This window comes from Falco naumanni, chromosome 5, assembly GCF_017639655.2.
Source record: "Falco naumanni isolate bFalNau1 chromosome 5, bFalNau1.pat, whole genome shotgun sequence".
Classification (NCBI taxonomy): Eukaryota; Metazoa; Chordata; class Aves; order Falconiformes; family Falconidae; genus Falco; species Falco naumanni.
Genome location: NC_054058.1, coordinates 79,592,004 through 79,617,003, shown reverse-complemented (window position 1 = coordinate 79,617,003; position 25,000 = coordinate 79,592,004). Strand labels below are relative to the sequence as shown.

Below are 25,000 nucleotides of genomic sequence, written 5' to 3'. Positions count from 1 at the left end.
GCTGTAACACTGATACTACAACATTCTGTCCCCTGTGTTGCTCCCAAGAAATTGCATTTCATGCACTGGTATGCCTAGCATATTCCTTCATCTGTGGGACCTCAAGGGTCCGTACCAGGACCAATACTGTTTAGGATCTTCATCACTGCCATAGCCCGTGGGAGTCAGTGCACCCTCAAGCCAGCCTGCAGACAACACCAAGCAGAGTGGTGCGGTTCATTTGGTGGAGAAAAGGGATGCCGCTCAGGGGGACCTGGACAGGCTTGAGGAGTGAGCCCACATGAACCTCATGAAGTTCAATGCCGCTAAGCATGAGGTCCTCCACCTGGGTCAGGGCTATCCCCAATATCAATACAGACTGGGGGATGAAGGGATTGAGAGCAGCCCTGTGGAGAAGGAGCTGGGGATACTCGTGGATAAAAATCGGATGTGAGCTGGCAACGTACACTTGCCACTTGGAAAGCCAAGTGTATCCTGGGCTGCATCAAAAGAAGCATGGCCAGCAAGCTGAGGGAGGTGATGCTCCCCCTCTACTCCACTCTCATGAGATCCTACCTGGAGTACTGCATCCAGTTCTGTGGTTCCCAGCACCGGGCAGACAGCGACCTGTTAGAACAGCTCCAGAGAAAGGCCACAAAAATGGTCAGAGGGCTGGAACACCTCTCCTACAAAGAAAGGCTGAGAGAGTTGGTTTTTTTCAGCCCGTGGAAGAGATGGCTCTGGGAGATCTTACTGCAGCCTTTCAAGGAGGGTAGGTCTAGACTGGACATGAGGAAGAAATCTTTTGCAATGAGGATAGTAAGACACTGGAACAGGTTTCTCAGAGAATCAGAGAATGGTTTAGGTTGAAAAGGATCTGAAAGACCATCTAGTTCCAACTCCCCTGCTATGGGCAGGGACACCTTCCACTAGACCAGGTTATCAGGTTCCTCCTCTTTTCCCCCATGTGGGGAACAGTATGTGGGGCAGTTGCAGTATCAATTACTCAAACAATTTAAATCTATCTAGAAGCTAATGTCATTAGTCCACAGAGATCCTTTTGGAAAAATTTACATGGCAACTAAATGAAAAATAGATGCCCCACCATTAGAAGTGTTTGAAGTCAGGTTGGATGGAGCTTTCAGCATCCTGATCTAATGAAGGATATCCCTGCCCATGGCAGGGGACTCTGACTAGATGATCTTCAAATGTCCCTTCCATCCTAAACCATTCTATGATTCATTGCTATGCTTTCCTTTCCATGCTTAAAAATTTTTGACTACAAAACTTTTATTTTTTACCAGATAAGTTTGGTTTCTTTAAGGGTGGTGTCCAGGCTGTTTTTGTTTTTTTTTTTTTTTTTTTTTTTTTTACATTTCTGTTGTTGGAGTGCAGCCACTGTAAAAACAGGGAGGATAATAAGAAATATCCATTAAAAATGCACTACACATTAAGATACTAGTTCCTCTTGTGCTGTAATTTTTTGATATTGAGGGCCTCTTTTTTGCCCTTTTTTGAAGGATAGTTCAAAGATTATTTTGATGGCTAATCTGTGGAAGGATTAATACCTTAGAAGACTAATCAGGATACAAAATTTTCTTTTTTTTCAACTATATTTTCATCCAGATCAACAGTAAATCAAGACCAAACTCAAGCAGTTCAGTTGTCCATGCAAAAACAAATTCCATAGACTTTTCTGCCAGCAGCTTAAGAACACAGATTGTAGAAAACACTGCCACACAAACACCTCTTTCTGGAAGTGTAAGCACAAGGAATAAACATAGGCTCTTGAAACTAACATTTCTCTCAACTCTAGTGTTTTCTATAGTTTGTTTTTTGAAATCAAGGGTTGAAAACCAAAAGTGAGGCATGTTGATTAAAGATATAAAGGATCTTACATTTATAGTATTTAATGTATGTTCTGAGGAGGAAACAACTATACAAAATATATATGAAAAGAACCCCCCTTTTTTTTTCTATAAGCAAAACAAAATTTGAACACCCATCTTTTAAATTGCTGAATAAATTCTTATCTTGAAGACTTTCAGTATAGAATAATTTATCTCAAGGTATTTATTGCACATAGAAACCGAAATATTCAGATTGGTATTTGTATGTAACTAATATGAAAATGTGTATGTGTATGTTTCAAAAGACAGCTATACATTTAAAAGTATTTATTTGTAAATTCTACACTACCATTCTGTTATACAATAGGAGCAGTGTACTAAGGAAAAATTCCCATGCAAACCGCTGAGTTTTTAAACATATATTCTTAAGACATATTTACATATGCCATGTCTTTTTATTAATAACAATGCTACTCAAATATATCTTAACAGGAACATAGCTTACTCATTTCTGACTTCTGATCAAAACTTGGCTACTACATAACTGGAATCTGTATTTTAATAAAGATTAGTATGGTTCCTTGATGGACCAATCCTGGGTTCAGAACTATCAGTAATAATTTTTATTAATGATACAGAAGATAGAATAGAGAGCACGAACAAGTGTTAGCAAACTACACCTCTTCTTGAGCTCAGGACTAACAACACCACGTAAACAAACAGGAATGGAGGAGATGCCTGCAGCAGCAGCAAAAATAAAATATGGCGATGCTAAATTACTTCAATGGACTTTTTGGTAAGGATATAAAAAAAAGAACATTAATTACTTCCACGGATCACCTTCTTTACAATTGGTGGAATCTAAAAAAAAAAATATTCATGCCCTAGCGCTTTCAAAATGAAAACCCTGTGAGATACCTTTGTAAATATAAATGGATTCTAACAACTTGCAGAGCTGCCTGCTCATCTCAATATATTACTTCTTCCTTGCTCACAGATCAGACCATGAAGTTCCTCAGTCTGCCTCAAACACTCACTCTTCCACACACTTTGCAGCTTTACATGGAGATTTTTCTCTCACCCCTGCAATTGGCAAACTACAACTGCACATTCTCATGTTCTCAGATGTATACTATATCCTTAAAGACATCATTATTTACAACATTTAACTGGAAAGAGTGCCAGGTGCCAGGAGACAGGTAACAGTTGCTGGGCACTTCCAGAGGCCTCACAAAGACTGTTTGTAGACTGCTGGAGAAGAGTTTTGAGGCTTCAAAGGAAAAAGAAAGATAACAGGACAGGCAGTTGAGGTATAAATATATACTAGAAAGGAATGTATAAAGTAACTTCCAAATATTTAGAGATGAAGCCAAATTCCCAAAGCCTACAATAACTTGCTTGTACAAGGTGAACTTGTCTTCTGAGTTTTGTACAAGGTAATCCTGATCCTGCCTTGGGAAAACTCATTTATTATAATAGCTACTAAAATCCTGCTAAAATCTCGGCAACAGTAACCAAACCAAATTGATGTGTTAGAAACCATACAGGCACCTGAGAATGGTCATGTAGGGATTAGGGCTTCTTTACCCCCAAAAGGTGGTGGGATCAGCAGCCCATCTAGAGCAACGCATGCAGCATGGGCAACAAATAGGAGCAGCATGAAGCCACTGCACAGCAGGAGACTGACACAGTTGCCATCATGGAAACGTGGTGGGATGACTCGCAGAACTGCAGTGCTGCAATGGATAGCAATCAACTCTTCAGAAGGGATAGGCAAAGAAGGAGAGGTGGTGAGGTAGCCCTGTATGTTAGAGACTGTTTTGAGTGTCTAGAGCTGCAAGATGGTGATGATAGGTTTGAGCATTTATGGGTATGAATCAGAGGGAAGGCCAACAAGGCGGATATCCTGGTGGGAGTCTGTTACAGACCACCCAGCTAGGATGAAGAGTCAGATGAAATATTCTATATGCAGCTGGGAGAAGTCTCACAATCACTAGCCCTTGATCTTGTGAGGGACTTCAACTTATCAGATGTCTGCTGGAAATACAATACAGCAGAGAAGAAACAGTCTAGGAGGTTCCTGGAGTGTGTGGAAGAGAAATTCCTGACCCAACTGGTGAGGGAGCCATCTAGGAGAGGCACCCACCAGACCTGCTGTTTCTGAACAGAGAAGGACTTCTGGGTGATGTGATGGTTGGAGGCCATTTTGGGCATAGTGATCACAAAATGATAAGAGTTTTCTGTTCTTGGAAAAGTAATGAGGGAAGTCAGCAGAACTCCCACCCTGGATTTCCAGAGGGCAGACTTTGGCCTGTTTAGCAGACTGACTGACAGAGTCCCTTGGGATGCAGTCCTGAATGGCAAAGGAGTCCAAGAAGGCTGGACATACTTCAAGGAGGAAATCTTCAAGGCACAGGAGAAGGCTGCCCCTATGTACCAAAAGATGAGCTGGTAGGGAAGAAGACTGGCCTGGCTGAACAGAGAGTTTAGGCTGGAACTCAGGAAAAAAAAAATAATAGTTCACTACCTTTGGAAGAAGAGGCAGGCAACTCAGGAGGACTACAAGGATGTCAGGAGATCAGGTTTGGGGCACAGTGGCTGGAAAGCTGCCTGATGGAAAAGGACCTGGGGGTCCTTGTTGACAGCTGGCTGAACATGAGCCAGCAGTGTGCCCAGGTGGCCAAGAAGGCCAGAAGCATCCTGGCTTGTGTCAGAAACAGTGTGGCCAGCAGGACCAGGGAAGTGATCATCCCCCTGCACTTAGCACTGATGAGGCCACACCTTGAATACTGTGTTCAGCTCTGGGCCCCTCACTGCAAGAGGGACACAGAGGTGCTGGAGCGTGTCCAGAGACGGGCAATGGAGCTGGTGAGGGGTCTGGAGCACAAGTCTGATGAGGAGCTGCTGAGGGACCTGGGGCTGTTTAGCCTGGAGAAAAGGAGGCTCAGGGGGCACCTTACCACTCTCTACATCCATCTGAAAGGAGGCTGTAGCGGGATGGCAGTTGGTCTCTTCTCCCAGGTAAGAAGCAATAGTTACTTGGGAGCAACAAGCAAAGAAGAAATGGCCTCAAGGTGTGCCAGGGGAGGTTTAGATTGGATATTAGGAAAAAATTTTCACCAAAAAGGTTGTCAAGCACTGGAACAGGCTGCCCAGGGAAGTGGTTGAGTCACCATCCCTGGAGGTATTTAAAAGGCGCATAGATGTGGCACTTAGGAACATGGTTTAGTGGTGGACTTGGCAGGTAAAGTTAACTCTTTGAGTCAATGATCTTAAAGGTCTTTTCCAACCTAAACGATTCTATGAATATATGATTTTAAAACAAGTGTTCCATTCAACTTTTAAACATTAGAACGTGTGCTGTTACTGACAAGAAAACAACCAGATCCTATAACCAAGTACATGATTTCTTAATTAAATTGAGTTGAGCTGATGTCAACAAGGAGAAAAGACACTTGATACAATATTCTCAATTATGGATAGCATGTTTTCTACAGAGGTTTCACGTCGCATCAGCTTTCATGTAAGGGGATATCAAATCCAGCAAAACAGCAGTGAGACTGCAGGACAACAAAATACAAATAATTACAATAACCAAGGTTTGGATTTGGTTAGCAGAAATAGTGCTCATTCCAGGCTTTGAATAGAAAATACAATTTTTCTTTGGAAAAAATACTAAGTCATACAATGCTTTTTATAACCATCAGCACTGATTTACTTCAGAGACCCTTCCTCTCTTTCAAACCAGAGATTTCACAATTTAAGTTCCTCTGTATTTCTTTCATCCACTTCTATGGAAGGAAAAAAGAATTAGTTCATTTCTCATTTATATATGTAGACAATATGCAAGGGGTTCAGTTTTTATTCTGAAAGCCACTGGGGAAGAGTCACAACCCCTCCAGGATTCCCAGTGGAACAAACTCCACAGTTTAGATCTGGATCGTCTAAACACTGCTGCCCATATCCACCCAAAATCTTTAATGTTCTGCTGAAATCATTTACGGGAAAGTGCTGTGAGATGTCATGACAGAGAGATGCAGTCTCTCAGACAGTTAAGTCAATATAATGACTGGCACTGAAAAGACTTTGCTCTTGGCTTTGTATTGAAAAGGTAGTAGATGCTGAGAGAGAAAAGCTGCCTAGGTCAACGTGCTTACTGTGAGCTTTGTAGCCATGTATATGGTTTGCAGCAAGTCATGTAATTTTTTCAAGATCTTTCAGTGCATTTTTATTCCACACAGGGGTTGCAATAATCAGTCTAAAATCATGAAAGGGAGATTTTTTTTGCTGGGTTGCAGCTGGAAGTATTTTGTATTGCTATGGTGATTTAGGCACCTAGTAACACTAGGGATTTTTTTTTTTTACTTTGGTATTCAATGGCACAAAGGGCAATAAATTAAATGATGTCTTGAAGTCCCTCCCAGGCTTATTTTCTATGAGACTTTAATTTTGATACTATTGACTCACTAGCTTTCCTAGTGACTTCATGTAGAAGTATATAAAGATGATGAATTTTCTGGAACTCAGCTGAAGAAAGTTTTCTCAGGGGAACCTTTGGGACTGAACAGTTTCTAAGCCATGTGTGGTATGACAATCTACGTTGATTATTTCCTTTAAGATTTTGTTTGCCTGTTAAAATAATAAAGATTTTTAACAGTTTGATTTTTTTTTTTTTTTAAAAAAAAGGTAGCTCCCAAACAACTTCAACCATTTCCCAAACCAAATCATGAACGGTTTGATCCGTTTTTCCTCACAATTCTGTAGACAGCCTTAAGCCCACAAACATTACCTCTTCAAAACCAATTAGTTAGTCTGCAGATATTCTTCCAACTGTACTATTTCTTCACTGTCTTTTTCTATTACATTGACTATCCTTCAACATATGAAAAGAACAAAACAGAACATGTTATATTTGTATAACACAGTATGTTACAGAATTTCACATTTCCAGTGTAACTTTTAACATTAGACACCTGCAATTTTTATTTGCATTTTTACTTATTACGCACAATGTCCTCAATTCTTCCATGCTGTAGACATACTGGTCAAGTGCCATTTTTATCTGTTCCTTCTGACTTGATATTTTTAAAGCTGTGACTTTCATTACACTTTCCTACGCAAATATTTTTCACCAAACATTATTTGGTAAAATTACAATCACTCTATTACAGACATAGTAACTGACCTGTTTATTTTGGGAGATCCTCCCCCCCCCTCCTTTTTTTTTTTCCTACCTAGTGATATGGACTAGTATTTCCACAGGAAGAACTGTATGTCATCTTGCCAGTACAGCTTTAGGTCTGTAGGATATCCTACAGCAGTTTTAAAAGGAAAGCTCTCCTTTCCATTCCACTGTTTCAGATCTATAATTTTTATATTTATGCTTTGGTAGGCAAATGGAGACAAATCCTCAAATCCTACAGTATTTTCAAGATATCTAATTCTATTACTTTGTCTCTTTACAATTTCACGCTATTATAAAAAGTTTATTATTTTTCTTAAGCAGAAGGGAACTGTTTATTGAGATGAATATGTACAGCCATTTAGGGAGATACTAATCCAAATATTGAGAAAAGGAAGAAAGAGTATTAGACGAGTAATTAAATACAAATTCAGTAATGCTACGACTGTCACAGAATCCATTATTATTTTTTCTTGAACACCAGGAATCACTTCCCCCATGTATTTATTACATATACTGAAATGCCAAAGAAGTGCTATTATTTCTAGGTAAAATAATGCCTATATGCAAATCTCTAGCATCAAGCAAGAAAAAGAGGAAGGTCCAATTGTCACATACCCTTGTCAGGCAGCTGAGGGTGCACTCCCTCACTTCATTAAGAAAAGAGTGAAGCTACAGCATCCTGGTAGAAGATGACTGGAAATGTGGTGCCTGTAGAAGCACTGCTCCTCAATAGGGGGGCTTCTGGATGTGCTTTGTCAACCTTCCACGTTCAAATTACAGCCTTCCACCCCAGACCCTCCAAGAGCCATGCTGACAAAAAGAAGGAAGTAGCAACCTCTTCTTCTCTCAAATGCAACACTTAAGCACAAAAAATACCTTAAAAAGATAATTCTTCTCATGTCTATTGTCTTATCCATCATCAAAGAATTCAAGTCTACCATGATGAAGTTGGGAGTTGCACTGACCTGGTGATGGAAAGCAGAGGCAGCAGCTCTAGCTAGAAGTAGACTAGCACTACTGTAGATTCTGACAGGAGATAAGAGTGCACTGGAATAATAATTAATAAGGCCACTAAAGTTTGTCTTCTTCAGTTCATCACTAGAGGAGACGGTGTAAAATGGAGTTAATAATCAATGGTCACAAAGTGCCTCTGGTGCATCAAGGTGTAGGAACAAGTAAGGAGTCTGTGTAAGTCCATTAGTGCTTTTACAACCTCCAAGACTTGCCTTCCTATTTATCATAGACATTGATAATGTTTTATCAGTTGCTGTAAAATAAGCTAGTGTTCTTCATGCCTTCAGTTCAATTATTTTAAAATAGGCGAGTCCCTCTAGGAAAAAAATAAATAAATCACAAACCCCATCATTACCAACCGCACCAAACTGGTCTTGCAAACACTTCCATTTTGTGATACCTCAAAAATGATGTAAACTCATTGTAAGATCCAGCCCTTCAGTGAGCACCTGACATGACTTTCACTGGTATCTGTAAAACAAAATTCAGAGCATCTTTCTCCTTGAGCCTCGTTGCTTAAAAGGCTAGGTTGTTTCTGCTCACTTTCTCACTGTTTTGTCTTTACAAAAAAATACTCTACCATCACAGAATAATTCATGTCAAAGGGGTCTCAGGAAATCTCTAGATCAACCTCCTATCCAAAGGTGGCACAGCTACAGGGTCAGAACAGGTTGCTCAGGGCTTACGCAGAATGGTAAGGGTTGGAAGGGGCCTTGGAAGTCATTTAGTTCCAACCCCCTGCCATGGGCAGGGACACCTTCCACTAGACCAGGTTGCTTAAAGCCTCATCCAATCTGGCCTTGAGCATTTCCAAGGGTGGGGCATCCACAGCTTCCTCTTACCCAGAGTTACCTAGTTGGGTCTTCAAAATCTCCCAGGATGTAGACTGTAGAACTTCCTTGGCAACTGCACCACTCAATGCCTGACTGTGTTCATGAGGAAAGGGTTTATACCCAGTCTGAATCTCTCATTTTAACTTACGCCCTCTGCCTCTCAGCCTACCACCACAGTGAAGAGCCTGGCTTCCAATCTCCCTGTAGGTACTGAGGGTCAGGTCCCCTCAAAGCCACCTCTTTTCCAGGCTGATCAAGCTCAGCTTCCTCAGCCTCTCCTCAGAGGGCAATTCTTCTGACCATCTTGGTGGCCTTTTGCTGAACTCACTCCAGTTTATTGCTGTGGGTTTTATATTTGAGGTGCCAAAACTGGACACAGTATTCAGGTGTGGTCAAAGAACTGTGGAGTAGGATGGCAATAATAATTTCCCTCAGTCTCTTGGGGCCCCCTGCTGTGCTTCATACAGCCCAGAACACTGCTGACCTTGGCTGCCAGGGCACCCTGCCAGCTCATGCTCTGCTTGCTCTCTGCCAATATCCCCAGGGTCTTCTCAGCAAAGGTGCTCCTCAGCCAGGCCATCCTAGCGTGCATCAGTGCAAGAGGATCTTCCTTCCGCAGTGCAGGGCATGGCATTTCATAAAGTTCCTCTTGGCCTAGTCCTTCAGCCCATACAGGTCCTCTGAATGGCCTCCCTACCCTTATGCGTGTCAACTGTTCCCACTAGATTGAGGTAACCTGCAAACCTGATGAGAAAGAGGTCCATTTTCCATAACATCAATGTTAAACAGGACAGGTCCCAGCATATCCTATGTCTCAGGAGAAATCAGAGACTTCCCAGGTATCGCGAATGGAAGAACAGAGTAAAAGGGAAGAACAATTCTGGCAGAGGAAAGCTACTCTAATATCGAGGTGAGGGGGACAGCAGGAAGATACTCATTGTTATCTGAAAATCTGAACTAAGTGAACGCAACATGCTATTTTAAAGAGAAGAAGATGGCAGAAGCTATATAGGGTGTCTGAAAAAGAGGTACAAAGGATTAAAGAAGGCAGTTTAATGCCAAAAATCTGAAAAGAATGGGTGATCTTACCTGTATCTCTTGGATTTTAGGGGAATATAGATAGCAGAACATATTAAGGCATTACACTTTTAATAAAAGAAAACAAACCCCAAACCTTTGTAAAAGTCATATAGAAACTCATTGGTTAAGAGGGCATTCCCTATTAGTCCTGCCGTAACTGAGAAAACATGTTCTTGCTTGTATTTGCACAGATAAAGGTTCCAGATTTCAACATAAGCAATTTTGCTAATGTTGTAGACTACTAAGACTGTACAAATTTTCAAAGATCTAATAAAAATATTTCAGATCTGGGAGAATTCCTAGTCTTATTTGGAAAGAAAGATTTTAATGAACTAAAGTTGAGAAATGGAGCTCATAAGCAGTCACAAGAAATATCAGATGGAGATTAGGAGTGATTAGGAGTGACTGAAGACAGAATAAGAAATGAGGGAAAGCCAAAGACAAGACGACAAATGGTTTCCTGGGATAAAATCCAGATCTCATTTAAGTCAACAGCAAAATTCCCCTTGACTTCATTAGGGCCATGATTTCACTTGTGAAGTTTATTCACAGCAGAAGATGTAAGTGAAATACGCAATGCATCTGACAACGCTTGGGGAGAGTGGGAATAACCAAAGGTGATACACAGTCAACCACATATTTTTCTACTAGACAAATGAGGTGGAATAACAAGTATATATAAGACTACTAATTTTTCTTGCCCTATGAGGCTTCTAAGAGTAATACAACAGTAAACAAGGAGAGCTGATGGATGTATTTTAATTTGCAAATTCCTGTGAGAAACTTCAAAAATCTAATCCATACTGAAAAGAGACGTAAAAATTTGCCAGTAGCAAAACTAGTCAGATGAAGAAAGAAGAAAAGATTATTTCACAACATGGAGGTAGATTAACAGTGAGAATTCTCTAAGATCCTACATATGATTTCTATTTTGAATATAATTATGAATACCCCGGAAGAAGATATAAACAGAGGTAGCGACACAATATATGTTAGCCATACACAAAGTTAACTGTGGCAAAAACAACAAAGCTGACTATCCATGACAGATACATTTACTGTTGACAAATAAAAGAAAGAAAATAAACTACCCATATACATCTATCTACTGTAACCACTTGGGAATTATTTTCTAATGAATCCTTCAATGGCACCTCTGCCTAAGAAGCCAAAAAACCATATGTAGGCTAACTAGGAGAGAATAAGAACAGTGACAGTAATATATAACATGTTTATGTATTTATAGTAGGCCCTCACTTCAACTCGTATGTTCAATGTACTTGACTAGCTTTTAGCTATTACTCACTCATCTCAAAAACTATATAGCAGAATCCAGAAGAGAACAATAGAAGTGATCTATGGCATGATAACCATATCTGTAGAAGGAAACACTAAAACCAACAGGAGTACTGTGAATTGATTTAATTTAGCTGCCATTGAAGTCAACACAAGTAGTAGCAGCTCGGAGATACCAGTAAAAGTGATAAATTAGAAATAGGGAAATAAGGAAAATATAGGGAAAAAAGCACATGTTCACCTTCACTTTACTCATACTTAAGGGTCACCCAATTTAATACGCCATATTTATGATAATTTTATCACTACAGTTATCCCACTAATAATTTATTTTAATAATAAAAAGGCACAGAGCTACCACTAAAGAAAAGGTTTTTAAACCCTCACTAACTTGCACAGCTAGTAAGCTGTGTGTTTAAAATTCATTAAATATTTTTAATATAATTAAAATATATAAGTATTCAATTATTTAGATGCCACCTGCCACTACTCTACGGGAAAATGTTTTAAGAGGTACTGACCCTCACACCACAGAAGCCAGCCAGCCATTAATTCATGGGGATTAGGAACAAACTGCTCCATGTTTCTTTCTATACCATACGCACTTCCCAACTCAGCGATGATTTTGTGCTGCTTATCTACAAAATGTACCAATACATTTGATCCTAAAGTGGCTGGAAATAGTGTTTGGTGCTTCTTGCCCTATCAGTTTGGCCCTGCCCAAGCAGAGCAAAATACAAACTGGTTCACTTTTAAATTAAGGACAGCTAAAACTCGCAGTTTTTATTCTAAGCAAAGTTTTGAAAATTGACATTGGTGCCAAATCAGAATGAAAAGGAAAAAATGCAAAACAAGTTTTTGAAGAATTTCAGCTTTACAGTAATGAGCCTGAATTAAAAAAAAACAAAAACAAACAAACCAGATATGTTCTCCCTGTTCCTTTTAGCTTTGTACAAAGAAATGAGTGTTTGGTACAGAGAAATTTCTAGAGAATAAATTGACAGGTTTGTTGAAACCCATATGACAATTTTATTTCCCTTAAAAAAAATAAAAAAGATACTGTTGATTGAAAATGGATAATGAAATCATACAGATTTTTTTCCTTAACGTTCTGAAACTAGTAATTAAATTGACTAGCTGTCTTTTTTTTTTTCTTAATTTGGCAAGAAAATGCCAAGACAATAAATAGGGATAGTCTATATACACAGATATATTATCAGATATGAATATTAATAATACTTAATACAAAAATGATCAGATGTAATCTTTGAACTCCAGATAAATAAATGATCTTTCTGGAAAAGAAACACATTATCAATATATTTTTTTTGAATATCAAACGAGGCTTAAAACTCACGTACAATTAGACCTTCTTAAATGATCAAAATCTTTAGGAATCAATTTCTGATTAAGAAGATGACATTAACATAGATTTTCTGATTCTAGTGACTCTTACTAGAATTCCCATCCTTGACATTGGCTTGCTCCCTTTGGTGTCTAAATAAATGTATTTTCTCTGTGACAGAACAACAAGAAAATGTAGAAACTTGACTAGAAATTAGCTTAGGGCACAGGCCTCTCAAGTCTTTCAAACCGTCAACTGCATCTAGTTCAAATGCCAAAAGTTAACATGCTGAACAAGGAAAAGGATTAGGGAGAAAGTACAGAAGTTTTTAAGGCAAAAAAAAATCAAAGGAAAATGACAAAGGACTAAAGATTTAGGTGTCTGAATATTTTTGGGGTTGTTGAAGAACCACCAAAAAAGAGCAAGCCTGTTAACAAAGTTTAAGAAAAGAGGCTATGGATCTGGCATGCTCTGTAGTATGTGATGGATGGGAAGTTTTAAAAATTGTACCAGTTAAACAGAAACTTAGCAGCAACAACTAAATACCTGTGTTATTTGTTGGATAGAGAAGGCAAATGTTCTCTATGCAAAATCTGGAAAGCTATTCAATGATGCAGGAAAAGCTAGGGGAGAATTTGGACTATACTATGTGTGGTTTTCATACATCTTAATACAAATATGAGCTATATAAAATTGTTTTTCTATTTCTGTTGAAACCTTTTACATCAATAAAACTCTGCTATCTTGGTAAACATATAGCATATCCAATAGCATGGGACAAAAAGGCTGAAACGAATCTCCTTTCACTAACACTTCCAGCACACTTTTGTGAGATTTTGTAAGGTAATGATCAACACTAGTCCAAAGTGGCACCTAAACATTTTGTTCTAATGCAGCACCAAGGGATTAAATAGCATTACACTTAACACCTAGGCATGGTACTTTTTATTTTTTTCCTGGAACAATGTTCACTGAAAATATTGAATGATAGGTACATGCTTCAAAAATTTGCACCAATATGCTAGCAACATATTACTTTTTCATATGCTAAGTTTCTTGAAGCATTGCTCTTTTATTTTTTCAATGGTTAGGAGCTAGGACTTGAAGCAATGACTAGCTTTGCCTGCTAGAACATACCTGGAGAATGGCAAGACCTTTGGTATTTTTTTGCTGAATACCTGATGGCAACATTTAGCAAACGGAACCACACATCACACTCAGCAGGGACAAGTGGGTCAAATTAACCCGTATAGGAGCATCTGCACTGCCCTAGCTGGCATTTCTCACATTAGTTGAATCTTACGCTCAATGTGTATCTTTCTGTAAGGCTGAGTTTAATTCAATCTTAAAAACAAGAGTGCCTAAAAATATTTAACTATGACAGCTGTTCCAGATTACAAAGTAAATGGACTTGGAGGATTCAGCTAGCCTGTAGTAAGGCATGGCATGCATACACGTATATACATGAAAAAAACTTTTTTTTCCCCAGATTTATCCGAAGAATGGGAGAAAATAGGGTTGGAAAGGATCTCAAAACATCATCTAATCTCTTAATCCCCCTTCCCTACCCCAAAGAAGTATCATTTATACCTACACCTTTTCTGACCACTTCTAATTTCTTCTTAGAAGCCTCCAGTATCAGTGGTTCCACACAGTTTCTCAGTGCTGGTACACGTATTAGCACTTAAATATCCTACAAGCAGAAAAGGTTTTATTTTTTTTCTGGTGTCTATTCTATGTCTTCTTGCTGAAATACTTATAAATTATTTTTTGTCCCATTCCCAATGGACAAGGACATGTTTATGCTCATCTTCTCTGCACAGCATTCTGAAGACTGTCATAATTGCCCCACCCAGTTTCTCTCTTCTCAACAAACCTAATAAATTTAGTCCTTCCTCAGTCTTCAGAAAAGGCCAAACAGAAGAATTGGGTGAAAGATAGAGCTTGCTTTTATGTTAAGCGTGCTTTCACAATCACATACCTTTGTGAGCATACGTTCAGCTGGTGACCTGCTACAAATTCTAATCTTAAGAATGACTGCAGATCCAGTCATCACCACCTCATTTTTACACCAATGATTGTTCTTACATGTAACACTTGAAACATTCTAACTTTTCTCAGGACTTTTCACCAAATTGTTATCTATTACAGATTTAGGATTTACACGTGAGGAGCAACATGTCTGAAGAACATGTTATACCCATATGGCCTCTGCAAGAAAACACAATTATAGTCCACCAGAAGACTGAGCTGATTAGGAGATATCTGAGATATCACAGGGCCTAGGTTAACATACCCTGTCTCTTAATTGCATGCTTTGGCCTGTGCTTAATGCAGAGTTCTGCTTCACAGGGCAGTATAGGCCACCTGAATGCAATATATCCACAGTGCAATACATTGTTCATTGCTACATCTCTAAATACGTAGCTTCAACATTTTTAAAAAGTTTTAAATTTTAATTTCAGTAACTCCAGATGGATACAAAAGCATCATTATTTCTTTCAGGATGCCCTAAATAAAACGGCAGGCATAGTAACACGACACCGCTCGATGGGTGCTCATCTCACTTCAATGCTAACAGTCATGGTTTGCCTTTTGGTTTAATGTACTTAATAGTATACAGTCTAACGCCAACTGGCATTGTGTCAAACGCTTCTCTAAACAAAGCCTGATGCTATTCTACATGGGGACAGTAGTGTAAGTACTATACAGCTTCCATTCAAACTACATCTGAAGGAAGATGCTTTTCAAAAATTAAACAATTTAATTACTACCTCAAGACTGCAAAAGTTTGAGGCAGGGATCTGAAAATCCTTTTTTGGTTTGCCTTTGTACAGCACTTACCAAAACTGGGCCCCCAGTCCATCCTTATTAGCATACTATACAAATAAACTACAACAGTTTAGCTAAATTTAGCTAAAATATGGGGTTTTCCCCCTGTAAGAACAGTGAGAAAGAAGAAACACATTATATAGGACTATATCTGGAATGCTTCAATAAACTGTTAACACCTGCACATGAAAATAAATCCAAATTGAGTAGTTTCATGGGATGGCTACTAGAAAGATGAGGGAAATGGACAGTCTGCTGAATCAGAAAGAGCCTGTTTGGTCCACCAAAATGGCGATTTAAAGTTCACAGTGTGCTCTCTAGAACACATTTGAGAAACAAAGAGAAAGAATATGAAAGGCCAGGTAAGCTAGAACATACATCAGTGAAACTAAATTGAAGTACATTTAGTCTGGAAATTTGAATGCAGCTTATAATAATCAAAGGAATGAAGTTCCACAGTGGCTTTCGAATTTGAGATGGAGTATGATAATTTTAGGAGAGGAATTATATGACGTGGTTGCCCACAACATGACTCTTATTTCCTGTGTTCTTAGAACAAGAGGACATAAAACTCAGAGGATATTTTTCATCTGTGATGTCTGATAATATCAAATCTGCAAGGAATGAAGAAAACGAGGGGAAACAAAGAAGTATCAACTTGGGGTAAGTCCCTAATTACCCAGAGTACCACTATCACAGCATAATACTGCATCAAAGAAACACTTCCCCTTATCCACCTCAATCAGAAGCTTATGAAAGTCTTTGAAAAGGGTTAGTGAGGGGCCATGATCATACAAAGACTCTGCAACACCATTAAACCTCTATTAATGGGTAAAGTGGAACAAATGAACTTGGTAAGTCCAGGCAAAGGAGGAAGACTACTGGATTTTTTCAGCCTAATTTAAGATACACATTTAATATTGTTGTTCAGTTGGAGAAAACCACTGGAATACCTGCAGTTATAACCCTAACAGAGACTGCATCAGAGTCTGTACTAGATACATCCATTCCCAGCACTCTTCTAAATCACAGACTGCTGTTAGATGCAATTGCACTTTGCCACAAGATTATGAACACTGCCTTCACATATGAACTTCAGCAGGTAAAATCGCATCTTTAGTCATCTCGAGATTTGATTACTTTAGTGTGACCTACACATGGTGTTTCACACCAAGATGAAATCTTTCTATAAACCCTTTAAAAAAAAAAAAGTGCATTGAAATTTATAGTATTTTACAATGTGTAAAGTGCCTAGTTTTCTACAAATTCTAAAGAATAAATAATAGTCAAATATAACAATTCCTCAGCATAATATCCTGTATTTTTCAATGAATCTTTGCTTCAATTTATGGATTGTAATTTAAACTATTGCTATAAACTACCAATTCGATATAATTATATGCTTTTACTTAACTGTTTACAAAATACGTAAATGTAGACACATTTTGGACATGTGTATTTACAAAAAAATACCTAGAGTGTGCACTTCAAAAAAGTTTGGCTTATAATATTACTGTTACTCAAAATCCAAATGCAGTCATTGAAAGTGGATGAAATTTATATGTGCAGTTTTAGAAACACACAGTTAACGGCACTATCATCTCAGCTTTTGTATTGTACAAAAAGAGGAATCTCCTATGAAGTAAATTTAAGTTATACAACCACATTGCAAAGATTTAGTTGCACAACTTTAAAACACATTTTTAACATCTGTAGCAATATTTAAGATGCTGCCTTTTCTTATACAGACCTGTTATGTGAAAAGCATAAATATCTTGCCCATGAATTGAGAATTCATGACAGCAGTACCACAAAGTTTTCAGCAATACAGCTTCCAAAAAGATTCTGTGAAACCCCACAGGAGTCTACAAACTTCTACAAGCCATGCTATGGGGACCTGACGCTTTTCAGCTGAAGACACTATCTCTGGAGTGATCTTTTCGTCAAGAGCATTGGGAATGTACTGCAGAAGTGCAACAATTGGGCTGGAATAATGTAAAGAAGAAATAGCAACTTCTGATCCAAAGTAAGACATGTAACATTTAAGAAGCTAGAGAAGAAATGATAAAGGACTGGAACATCAGTCTTGAAAGATAAGAAAATTGAACAGAAGCAAAACGTAGAGGACAAAAGGACTGAAAACTACAGCAATGCAAAATAATCATAAAGAGAATATAAACATTTACAAAAATATTCCAAGTGAAAAGTTATGTCAGTGGGAATGGTGAAAAATATTATACAAAACATCACTACTTATTTTTCCATTAGTGCCCACAACTGAGTTGCCCTGTATGAGAGTAGGGAGGGACAGTCACAACTCAAAAGTTTACTGTCGCATGATCGATACAATCAGTAATGGCTGTAAGGGTAAAAAGTAAAAATGTAAATTGTAAGAAACCAGCATGATAAAGTGTCGGATTGCTGGATTTACCTGTCCCTTTCAGATGCTCTGCAGCGCAAAGCCAAAATTGTTTCACTGTGTATTCTCACAATAGAGCTTCTTCCAATGGGAATATGCTCAGACAAAAGCCATAACCTTTAAGAACCCGTTTCCTAGCTGTTCCTCTTTTCATATAAAAATAAAAATCAATTGTTGTCACCAAGTCTCTTTGCCCATTATCTTCCTTATGTTAGATTTATGAATAAAAATGTGTGAAATTAAATTATACAGGCATTAAAGGATCATGTGATTAGGTGAAACATTTCTGATGAACAAGGATACCCAGAAATACTGCAATTGCTACCACATTCATCTGCTCAATTACATGCTTCTCACCTATTTAATAATGCTTGTTACATCCCTGTTAATTGATATGTTTCAAGAGTTTATTTTCTTATACACTATGTCAAGTCTTATACAATGAACAAGAGACCTGGATCATAGCAGTCTCCTAGAACAGAACAAGCCTCCAAGGTAAATGCAAAGAGATCATGAAATGGGACAATGCAACGATAACAAAAAAAAAAAAAAAAAAAAAAAAAAAAAAAAAAAAAAAGCCACCGCGAAAGAAGGAAAGACAGGGGATTGGAACATTATGAAGTTAAAGAAACAAGGGAATGAAAGGGATTAAAACTGGAATGATAGGTAACCCACTGTAAGTGGTGTGAAAGCTTAACAGTGGGGGACTGGAATAATCAGATATGGGAACGACCTGACAATGGCATGCTTTCAAACTGAAGCACCTCAAAAGTAAATGATCTTAGAGCAGAATAATCATATTTGCCTCTGGGAATAAAATTTAAAGATAAAAAAGTTTGAAAAAAATAACAAGTTTGATGATTATGCAGATGGAACTGCAGAGAGAAATGTTCCAGTCAGGGCAACAGTGGGAAAGGTAAAGGAGTAGGGTTGGTAACAACAGCAGAATACAAAGGAAAAGGTGACTGAAACCACAGACGGTTGGAACTCACCTTTTCACAGACAGAATTGAAGACGAAGGACTACACTGGATAAGCTTATTTTTCTAATTCATCTCAGATTGACTCTTACTCTTGTTCATTCTAACAAAAGTTATTCTTTCTCACAACAACGTAACGTAACATTTTCTAGAAACAGCTTTAAAGATCACAGGATATATGTGTGTCTTGACATTTGGCTTCAAACAATTCCTCTCTAACAGAGTACAGCACAATAGCTGAACGCAGAGTGTCATGTATGAAATGAGGATTTTAAGTTACTTTTTAAGAAATGACTCTAAAAAAATATTTTTTGTTTCCACTGTACTTACTTAAAAAAAATAAAATAATCAATCAACAACTAATATTCTAGAAATTAGAATGACCTCCATTATCTCCAGGATTTTGGATTTCCTCTTAGGAACCAGATTATTTTCAAAAATCAGCTGAGAATATAAGAGATTAGTTGCATCGTCCTCAAGTCTACGCTTTCGTACAGCACAAACATGGAGAAACCCATGAAGTCGCCCCCCTTCCACAAAACCTCATCAGCAGGATATTTGCTTTCCCTATCTCCTTTGCTAACTCCTCCAACTCCTTATTAAAAGAGCTGCCCTGAGTTTTAAGAGAATGGCATAACCACCCCGTTGTTTCCTACGATGAGGCTACATTCTCTCAGTCTAGCATTTTCTGAGTTTTCTGATGACCAATTTCTTTTTTGTTTCCTCAGCTGCTATGAACAGCTTTGCAGATTAAAATTTTACCTTTCCCCCCCAAGATTATATAATGAAGCAAAAAGGGCGTTTTGCATTATGCATTTGTCAAAATATGAACACACGGAAAAGAGATGCACTAAGTGTTCTGGTGATAAAACACCGTGATCTGTGCCAGTTGCAATAATCACTTAAGCATCATCCATCTAGTACAAATGCACAAACACCAGAAAAACAGTTGAACTTGATTTCCATTCCTGATATTGCATCCTCGGGAGTAAGTGGAACATAAAGAGACAGGAGAAATAATAACACAAACTGAACTTCATTATGATCCCAATGTTCATTTAAGAATCTAATTTATTTGCTCTGAAGGGACTGATTTTCAACTCACCCCCCCCCCCCCCCCCCCCCCCCCGAAATTCTTCAGCAGTATGCTGACTACAACATGCAGGTTAAAAGAAGTTGTGTTATCACTAATGTATGAACTGTCATTATTGTCCCTAGCTATCAGTCCACAACTTATCCAATGTTGTTGTTTCTTCAGGGATGATAAAAGTTTTTCTAAAGTTTCCCAGAACCATGATGCAGCTTTAGTTGCACTCATTTGGGTGCCTGTGGTTTCTTTTTTTGCTTCAGAACTCTGCATTTATATCCCAAAGGTGTGTACTGTGAAGCTTCCATCTAATCCATGTACAATTGTTATGCAAGATTAGCAGCACCTAGTTCTACATAAATTATGAATTTTTGTATATAAAACACCTTCTGTTGTGTTTGTCACTTTGAAACCTGTTGCTTATCAGCGAAACCCCACAGCAATTCTGGAGAAGTAGTCCATGTTCAAAAAAAATGAAGGAAGAAACAGCTTTAAGTATTAATTTGAATGAAAAGGTAATTGTCTGACATTCATTGTTGACAACTGATATTAGAGGAAACTGGAATTTTGAACATATATACCCACAATAAGGAATTTATTTTCTCAGTGGAGATCTGTTTCAAGGGACCACTTAGTGCCCACGTCAACCTACCAGGAATCAGATTTGAAGACCAATAAAAGACAGAACTTGGATTTAATACTGCTGAAACACAGAAAATAAACAGGATTTGAGGTTCCACTAGTGATATACTGCATACCACATCATGGAATTACCACCTTCCATCAGACTGGGAATGGAAACTGGGAGGCATGTAGCATAAAATTTCAGATGCTTTACATAATTATTAATATAGGAAATATCTCAACTACCAGGCCATGGTTATACCGATCACCTAAAACTTACTGCAGTATTTTTAAGTGTTCAAGAAGTGCAAGAAATGGAGCAGATTATATATCATTAGCCAAGGAAAAAATTGTAAAGCTTTTAAAGTGCCACTGCCCTAAATATACTGGCTAGGATTCACTGCACTTAAGCATTTAAATGTTATACATTTACTTGAAGTTATATACCTACCATCTTTAGTCAATGAGCAGATATTATTTTCAAAGGAAGCTGATTCACCCACCTATGTTAGATACCTGTCCACAGATGGATAAGCTGATGATTCTAACTGCTCTTACTACTCTGTTTCGAAAACCAGATGTGAAGTACCAGTTTCAAATCCAGACTGTAATAATTTCCCCACTTTCTGACGCTGAGTAGCTAAGATATTACAGTAACAGAAATAAATTCCTTGATAATGTTCTCACGCTCAAAATACGGAAATATTGCCTACCATAAACAATTTTCATTATGTTTATAAAAAGATAAATTAATACTAAAAAAATAATATGAACATTCAAAAGTAAGGAAGTTTTGCTATCATATATTTATCCGATAAAACAATATTCAGTACAATTTTAACAACCAAATGCCTAACTGAGATGCTTGGCTTTGACACTGTCACTGGGATTCTTCGCATTTCCTGCCGAATCCTCTAATATTAAACAAATGTGTCTCCCTGGAAGCTTGTCTAGAATCCAAACGCTGCCCCTTCCCAACTGAATGCTCTGATCTCTAAATTGCATGCAACCTCTCGCCTCTTTCCCTAATACCACGCTCCACTGCTCCTGGCTGTGTGCCAGCTTCAAGATGGCTGGCAAGGTAATTGCTCAGCATACTCCTGGCGTGGTGGCTAGTACGCTTTCCTGGGAATGAAGAGATGGAGGTTTAATCTACGTGGAGGCTAACAGAGCCACCAGCTTTATAGACGAGCGCAGAAATTATGACCCCCACAAGAACACTTCTCTAGGGGAGAAACACTCAGCCTTCCCAGGTGAACCTTCTCATGAAGCTACAAGTGAGTGGATGCTTATGGCAGTAAAATGTATTTTTTTTTTCCCTAGTGTATTAACTGTTTTTCATTTCAAAAAACCCTGGGATTATGTAATCTGTGTAGGTAATGTAGAATTTTAAATTACTCTTCATTGTTTGCCATATTCCTTACTCTACTTCTGTCATGCCTTCCCTATGTTCTTTTCTTATTTTCTTAAGTAATGCTCTTTAACAAAAATGAGGGACCCTGGCCAGTGTGGTCATGGATGCAAGGAAATGGCCTCTTATTCCCTGGACCTCGGCCTCCTGCACAAGCCTCTTCCTTTCGTGACTTTTTCTGGCAGACTGCATTCATTCCCTTTTTCATATTCTCAGCTCCCTCAGCAACGAAAGGGCAAAAATGTCACAACTGAGCAGGTACCCCCTCATAGCCTCTATCTTTTGGTTGACAGCTCATGGTCTGACAGAAGCCCAGTGATCTTGCACTAAATTTGGTGCACAGGATGAATGAGCACGACCTCTTTCTCCAGTGGTATCTTGGTGCATGTACATTTTGTTGCTTCAACCTCTCAAGAACCGAGCAACACGTAGTCCTCAGTTGCAAAAGTCACCTCAACAAGCCCTGAAACTGCCTGTTTTGACAAACAAACTATCACAGCAGCGAGAGGGGAAGGCTGAATCTTGAGTTAGGGCGTAACTCAAGTTATTTGCCTTTTTTTATAGGCGAGAATTACTACAATATATGGTATTTTAGCTATAAACACAGCTATAAATGTAGCCATATCTACATAATCATATGCACAGATATCTCAGTTTATCCAGCAGAATGGCAGACAGTACATAGGATATGTAAACAGATCTGCCAAACACTTACAAAACAACTTTAATAGCAAGTGTCATTCTTTTCTGTAAAGTAGCTGTTTTTAACACACATGATCTAACTCTTGTTTGCTCTTTAAAGTTTTATTGTCTTGGCATTTTATACAGGAAGAGAGCATTAGCATACTCAGGAGAACTGCTAAAAGTAAAAGGCCTCAAGCTACCCACTGCATGGTTGATAGCATAAAGCATGGGATATAAAAACTTTTGTCTGATTGCTCACTTTACTTCTTTTAGAGTAGTGTTACTCTCAAGAGCATATATTCATGTTCTTTCTACTTCAAGTTTTATTACTTCTTTTGTATTATTTAACACATCTAAAGACACTTCCAAAAGACAAATTTTTCCATTTTGAAAAAGTAATGGTTTGGAACCTGATAAAATACATGAATGTTCACAGTGTATTATTTTCAAAGGCAAGTAGAATAAATGTGCAATAAAACAATTAAATGTGTGACAATAAACATTTCTATGTGATTATAGATATATTAACGTGCCAAACAAAAGAAAAACTCAGCAAAATATTTCCCCTAAAAAAGTGTCAGATCAAAATGTATTCTCCACACACCAGGGCATAAGTAAAAAGGGAGTTTGGTCTCAACTGCCGTTACTGCTAAATATCCCACTCTAGAAATTGAAAGGAACATTAAAAATGTGAAAGAGAAAATGGAACAAAAAAAGGCAAATCAGATCAGCTATTTTAAACACAGGAAAAGAGACCACAGTTGTACATACACATTAAAAATCATCCTACGGTAAACTTAAATCTAAGTCTACTTAGATATCACACTGCTAATTATTATATAAATAACCTGGGAAACAATACCTCCAAGATACATGTTTTACTATTTAGTAAACAAGAAACTGCCATGTTTGACACCACTGATTAAGGCCAGGCATTTCTAAAGCTTCAGACACATTTCTGAAATCCACAATACATCAATTTTTAATACTTCCACTCTCTCAGCTCCATTAAAAAGATGGTAGGGGAAAGATTTTAGAGTAATTAATGATATAGTTAGCTGCTAAATATTAATAGGAATCGTAGTCTTGCATAAAATATAACATATAAACCTTGCCAATACAGACGCACCAGTAATTAAACTTGAATATGTAATTACACTGATTTATACGACAGGCAAAAAGTTACACTTTACTGGCTTCTATGTAAACTGTGGGCAACAGTTAAACTTTGCATTTTACGGTTTATATAAATGGGCAATATCTCTACTACAGTTCATAAATGGTTTAGAGACTCATAGTTAAAATTACAACTAATTCCAACATGAACATTCTGACTATACCTTACAAACCAGGCTGTGAAAATGACCACAGAGATCAGCCTCCCGTTACATTCGGTGTCTGCAAGTTGGAAGAGGTTTAAAAAAAAGCTTACACCAGTCTTAGTTCACAGTACATGAAGCCTTATCTGTTTAAATGTTTTAATATAAATGTTTAGTTTCAAACATATAGTTCCAGATGTTTCACTTACCATGTTTCAAAGCAATTTTGAGTAATACTGCGTCTTAGACTAAGGCATTTTTTCTTGAAAGGATGCTAACTGCACTTACATGTGAGGCTGAGGAGAGCAGCCCGGACTGCTATTTCCATTACTGTCAATGTGATCCAGCGAACCATTGAGATCTTCATGGACTGCCTGCAGTAAGCCACTGGATGCGTTATTTATCAATCCTGGGTTACTAAGCAATGGTAAACTACTCTCTGCCAGTGCAGCCTAGCAAAATTAAGAGTAAAAATAAAATTATTAGTCCATACATATACAAATCACTTCTAAATATTCATACATGTATGAATGTACGCACACAAAGCAGCTCACTTCAGGTAGTTGTAAAGGTGGTCAGAAGAATTTTGTGCATTTTCCAATTACTTTCACATCTTGAATTTAATAGCATCACTATTTCTGGTTTACTATTTCTCTTACATAGGTTTCATTATTTTCCATTAACTATGTTCCAATATTCATAGCACTTTCTAGTTTTACGTATTTTTTTTTTTTTTTTACTTTGAATTACACTTAACCCCTACGCCCTTCCACACAATGTATGGCTCCTTTATAATGCAAGCAGCTGCTGTACTTTAAAAAATGACCAGAACTTAACTCAAAATAAAAAAGTCCTGACTTTTGCCTCTTCTGCATAAAAATTATATATTATAATTAAACTTTAAAGTTTTTGCCATGAGCACTGTGTTCCCCAACACTATGATGTGAAATCATTTATGACAGCTTGGATAAATATTAATGCATATCCACATGCATTTGCAAAAGCTTCTATCAATCTAACATTTGCAGCAAAACTGAGTGTTCCCGATTTTGCCACAGGGTGT

The 25,000-nt window shown here is 37.9% G+C and overlaps 1 protein-coding gene across 1 annotated transcript in view; it reads right to left on the bottom strand.

The window, feature by feature from the left end:
• The window catches only part of FOXP2 (forkhead box P2), a 445,577-nt gene that overhangs the window by 8,293 nt on the left and 412,284 nt on the right, over positions 1–25,000 (bottom strand). The window contains exon 19 of the mRNA XM_040596053.1: positions 24,226–24,389. Within this exon, the coding sequence (XP_040451987.1) occupies positions 24,226–24,389 (164 nt within the window). The remainder of the gene's footprint in view (positions 1–24,225; positions 24,390–25,000) is intronic.